This window comes from Diadema setosum, chromosome 20, assembly GCF_964275005.1.
Source record: "Diadema setosum chromosome 20, eeDiaSeto1, whole genome shotgun sequence".
In the NCBI taxonomy this organism is placed as follows: Eukaryota; Metazoa; Echinodermata; class Echinoidea; order Diadematoida; family Diadematidae; genus Diadema; species Diadema setosum.
Genome location: NC_092704.1, coordinates 13,327,339 through 13,333,176, shown reverse-complemented (window position 1 = coordinate 13,333,176; position 5,838 = coordinate 13,327,339). Strand labels below are relative to the sequence as shown.

General features: G+C 40.2%; 1 protein-coding gene across 1 annotated transcript; it reads right to left on the bottom strand.

Annotated features, from left to right (window-relative positions):
* Positions 1-1,012: 1,012 nt before the first annotated feature.
* LOC140243701 (insulin-induced gene 2 protein-like) lies at positions 1,013-5,514 on the bottom strand. The gene is made up of 6 exons (XM_072323362.1): positions 5,323-5,514; positions 4,188-4,362; positions 3,616-3,740; positions 2,850-3,016; positions 1,958-2,057; positions 1,013-1,146 (listed from the first exon to the last, which is right to left on the bottom strand). The coding sequence occupies exons 1-6, from the start codon at positions 5,437-5,439 to the stop codon at positions 1,111-1,113; spliced, it is 720 nt and encodes a 239-aa protein (XP_072179463.1). The 5' UTR covers positions 5,440-5,514; the 3' UTR covers positions 1,013-1,110.
* Positions 5,515-5,838: the final 324 nt, after the last annotated feature.

The following is a 5,838-nucleotide window of genomic DNA, read 5'->3' as shown; positions in this document are numbered from 1 at the left end:
AAACTTTTCCAAGACTTACACACACTGAATGCTTTCTACATCCATTAATATCCTTAGTGTGGTTATGGCATGGCAAACACATTGTAATGTGTCCCACAGGACATTCCACTGACTGTAGACATCTTTAATTGCTAAATGCTTGATCATGTGTATTACATGGTATGTACTACGAGGGTTATGAATCTTGACATCACAAGCTGAAGACACGTGTTACTGCACACAGGACCCGTCAGGCAACTTCTCCAACTTGTAGATGAGTCACATTCTTTCATCTCCGCGCAGCTGGCCAGAGTCTCTGAACAAATGTCAGCATGGGGGGCACTGGAAGATCATAAATATCACACTGTCTGTGCTGCTGACTCAACAAATTGTCCTTGACACTTACCCTTGCCTTGGCTACACGGAAGGACTGTTTTGGATTCCCCTTTCCATTAAAGTACAGAACAGCATACAATGTCAGCAGTAGAGTGGAGAACCTTCCCTTTGTCACGCCATAGTCCATAGGAAGAATCAGTTCAGGCAGCTCTGCGTTTGGAATTCAGCAAATGAGATGCACTGCCTATCAGTCGGTCCAAGCTTGCAGATCATGATGTCTTTCTTTTTAATAATGGAAAAGTCCATCGCATGGACAACGCTTGGGATTAGGCGGTCACTGCAGAATCCCCCAACATGAAGGCAGGGGGGATAGGCTATGCAAGTAACATGCCAGCCTGAGAAAATATTGCAACAATCCTCTTTAGTTTGATGCCTGCGCAAAAAGAATGGAGCCATTCTTAAATGTAGCACTTCTGGCAACCAAGACATACAGTTTCTTGGAGTTGATTCCACGTCTTCAAAAAAAAAGTAAAAAAAAAAAAAAAAATGTAACAACGAAAGAAGCAGCTCACAATCACTGTTGAGTTTGCGGCAGTGGATGGCGTCGGGGTCATTTTCGCTCACTATCTCCATCTCTCAACCCCAAATTTAGCCTCTTGTTATCGTTCACATGAGTCTTTCTGAAAGTCAATTTGACGCTTTCAAGAAGAAATGAGCCAGCATGGGGCTTCGTCTCACTTGAAGCAGTCAATGTCTCCAGCAGTACGCTCTCTAGATGCAACTCCACTGTCGAGTTCATATCATGTGCTCTTTGTCAAAATTGCGGTCAACCTGACGAGAAATAAAAGAACAAAATAATGCGAGTCACCCTTCAAGCACAAATGTCATCATCACAATCAATATTCAGATTAGCTGTGTAATGATTGTTTGATCAGAACAATAAACACACTAACACTAATCCTACTGCAAAAGATTACCTTTTTCTCCTTCAGCGATTAAGCAGTCAGTTTGTCATCAACCACAGACAATCCTATGTGCATCTACATCTGACACATACATTTAAACTAAAAATTAAAATAATCTCATCTGTAGACAGAATTTTGCTATGAATAACCCATCTACCAACTATTCATTTCTCAAATTTATATTCATGCTCTCCTTCAAGGGAAGAAGCTCGATCAAATCTTGATTTCCTAATATCATGACCATCTGGATGCAGTGAAGTATGGGTGACTGATGAACAGTCCCACTTTTGCAAATTATGTTTTACTAACCTGTGTTCCTATTTGTTGAGCTATGGGGTTGGTAGGTATGAAATAAAGATCAAAGGGGTACCGAGTTTGTTGATAGGATTGTCAAGCAATATACCATACTGAATACGCTGAATATTTCGCGAGGTTTTCATTTTCGCAAATTTCGCGAGTCAGGTGCTATTCGCGAAATTAAAGACACGCGAAAATATTGACTCTGATACCGATGTGAATGTGACGTACGCGTGTACACTTCTCTGTTGTGTACAGGACTCCACGATCGCGAATTTAACCACTCGCGAAATCGTCAGGAATTCCTGATTCGCGAAAATTTAGACTCGCGAAATATATGGCGTATACAGTAAGTCATGCCAACATCATAAGCAACTTACCAGGGCAAGCTGTCTTCCTATGTTGCCGATCGTAACGCCACCTGAGAAGAACACGCACGGAAGCCACGATCGGACATACAAAAAGTCAGGCTCAGTGTATCTGTCAGAGAGAAAGGAAAAGATATGAAGAGTCGTTTTAAAGTGCACATCATGTCATACTTGAGTGACCATTTTATACAGTTCTTAGAATCATTTTATCACTATCATCTAACTACACTCTATAAATCATGTTCTCAGCAATGTCTTATCATCATTTAACTGCAATCTATAAATCATGTTCTTTGCGTCGTTTGATCACTATCATCTGACCACAGTTTATAAATCATGTTTGGTTCCCATAACAGCACATTGCAGAAAGTTGTGGTACAGAGAACACAGAAAACATTTTTGCTCAGACATAAAACTACTACCAGTCTTCGGTGACCATTTTTAAACTGCAAAAAAAATTATCACATTTCTCGGTTTATAGTCATGCACCTTTCCAAATACACACAGGTGACATTCATCAATGGAGAATGCATCATGCAATATTTACTAATTTGATACCATTGGCCCCCTGATTTGAACAAGGATGCCAACCTTGTACATACCATTGCAGTATTCTGAGGGACGAAAAGGTGTATGACTATATCTAATATATTTTTTAAATACAGCCTCTTTATGTTTCCTGCAATAGACATGCATAGTGATACAATTCTGGAAAAATTAAATTTCCCAAGAAACCTGCAGGATTTTTGGCAAAAGTACAAGACATTGCACAAAAGTAACAGTTGGAATCTCTGCTGTTTGCACATAGTGCCAATAGTATTTATAGATAGTCCCCACTAGGGGTAATGGGGCACCAATTTTAAAATGAGACATCTCTGATTTACATGCGCTTAACTTTACGTACCTGTAAACACCCTTGTAGACAAGTAGTTGAGTGACGATGGTGGCTAAAAATGCAATGGTGAGGGCAAGTCCGAATCCACTCCTTGACCGGTCAAAGAGCCACCACAGGCCAAGGGACATTGCTGCCAGGGTCAGCGAAAACTGAAGGTTGTTTGCAAACTCAATTTTCTGCGTGAGCGACAAAGCACACTAGTCAAGGAATGCAAAGAACAAATTGCCACTAGAACTTCCTTCAAAACAGAGTTTCCAGCCAGAACAAGGCTGACAGATTGCCTAATATTATCTTTCTAACAAGAGAATTTGAATGTGCAGAATGACAAATCTGACGATGAAATGGTAATTAAGTGACATACTTTGAATACTCTTTGCAATGCAATGCAAACAAATTCATACAGTAAATCATCACATCATATAATCATGGACTAATCTCAGCCTCTCCTATCACTTATAAGTATGAAGGCATCTCTTGACATATCACTGATAATTTTAGAGATGATAACAAAATGAATTGAACAGCAATACTTTAAACCATTGAGGACAAGCTGATTTTGCTCTAGCCTATATTTCCCCCAGACATCTGCCCAGTCACTTTATAGGACTTCTCTTCAATGGGATATTAAAGATACATGATTTCACTCACAAATGTCTCACTTCTTCTCCATCCATAGACAGAAAAAGGAAAATAATGCGGTGGGGAAATGGAGACTATACTTCAGGTCCCTCACAATTATCGTAAATACTAAGCCTGCACTGACAAGAAAGGATACAGCACATGCATGGTTGATTCCAACAAAGACAGCAAGACACCTCATGACGTGTGACCATTCTCTCTTGTAATAGGGAGTCTCGCCAAGCTTGTTGTCTATACAGGGGTACAGGAGGCCAACCAGAACTGCAAGATGAAGAGGAAAATACAAGTTGTGGTACATTCAAGCTTATGACAAAGGTATTCAAGTCAGACAAGCAACATAGGCTGAGAATTACTCTTGTCATATAAAATACACGTATTTTGCACAATTGTACACTAATTCAGAAACAAAACATGTACTGCTAAGTACCATGAAATAACTGTCATTGGTTATTTGATTCTGATATAAGGCAAGATGTCCATCTGTATGCATTTATATAATTCCAATCTCATCTTTCTCTCCTTTTAAGAAATGCTTCATTCAGAAACTTGGATGAGAGGCATGAAAGTATCAATGTTTGTAATATCTTCCTAAGAAGTAAACACCTTCACTGACAAGAAAGAGAATATACATGTGTGTGAACGTAAGTATATATGTTGGAGGGGGGGGGGGAAGAGATTGGTTTAACAGTAATCCTTAAGAAGACTAACCTGCTGCCGACCCACAGAATGGTGCAACCCACCATGCTGACGATGAAATGCTGTTCAGTGTTCCAGGGGGAAACAGGGTCACGTTGTTTTGGACTTGAAGGAGGTTGAGCACCAGTGCCATGACGATGCCAATGATAAACAGCACGACGCCTCTTCTGCAAAGACTCCGACATAACTGGAAGGGCAAAGAAGTTCACACAGAATTAATTTGACTGTCTAAACGCATTTTTAGCACGTTGCCTACAAACAGAGCGACATAGGTATTGGCATACAGTAGTAGTATCATGCTAACTGGAAATTTGTACATGTACACTGAAGCATCATTCATAAATAAAAAAAGAACACATTGAATGTAACACACATATCCATTCTGATGTCTACTATAAGCATGAGAACACAAACACTGAATAGCTACTTGTACGTAATATACTGGTTGGTTTCTTCAGTACAAACAACTGCAGATACATTCAGTATTTGCATGTGATGCTGGTGAATGCAAGTTGGCAAAGTGGGATGTAAAATCAATTCAGAAGGTGCCACAAAATAAGTTTTTGAGAATCAAGTAGAAATGAAAAAGGAGAAGTCTTGCCAATGCCAGGATTCATTAGGCCAATTCTCAGTGGCAAAAAATTTTGAAAAATGAGAAAAGGGGATGAGGATAATCCAGGATTAAGGATAATACAGGGATAAGGAGATTAAGGGGCTAAAAACCAAGGGAGAAAAGGGCTTCGGGCTTTGGCTAATACCATTCATGCAATTATTTTCTCTGCTTTGATAACTGGGCAATCTCATCACACCTCTAAAACCATTTGGTAACAAGGCCATGCATGCATTCTTCAAATGAAGGATTACAAAACATACCATTCTGTAAATCATACCTACACACGGACAGAGAAAGAATGAATTACCGTGTCATCAAGGCCAAGTTGGATTTATACATTTCTTCCTGCTGAGACATTACACTTTCATAATCCTCTCTTTGCCTTTGTTTTGACTGTTCTCTGCATAGGATTGTACAGTTGTCAATGTGCTTTTGTTCTGTAAACCCTTTGTTGAATGCTGCTTTATCAAATTATAGAATAAAGAACTTGTAACCTGAAAAGAAATGGAGCTCTAAGTTATGCTGGTGACTAACCTTGACCTTTTGTCTGTCCAGTAAGACTGCCATCGTGTGGCTAAATGAGGTGACACCCTTGCTCTCCTTGGCATTCTGACTCTGACCCACGCTGGAAACTTGCGAGTGTGAAGCCATGGTTGATCGTGCAGTCAAAAACACCCAGACTCTTTCTCTGTATGTCTCTCCTTCAGTCGCCTTGTCTTCAATGCCTTGGAGCTTGCACCCCCAGAAGGATGATAAAATGAATGTGTCTGTGTCTTCCTCTCTGGGTAAGATCACTTCAAAGTTTGCTTCTTTTCCCGATATCACATTTTTGCCAGACAGTTCCTCCCTGGGGGTTCAGAGGTCATAGGGCAGAGTGAGAGGAACTGCAGGGAAGAAACTCCTTCCTTTGAGGTCACTCAATGTCAACTGACTGGTGAATTTTCACACGATATGAAGCTACAGTAATCTGATTGCAGGATTGATCTGAAAGAGAGGAGAGACGAAACCATGTGGGAACTTCATCAATGTACATAATGATCTGGGGTCTTC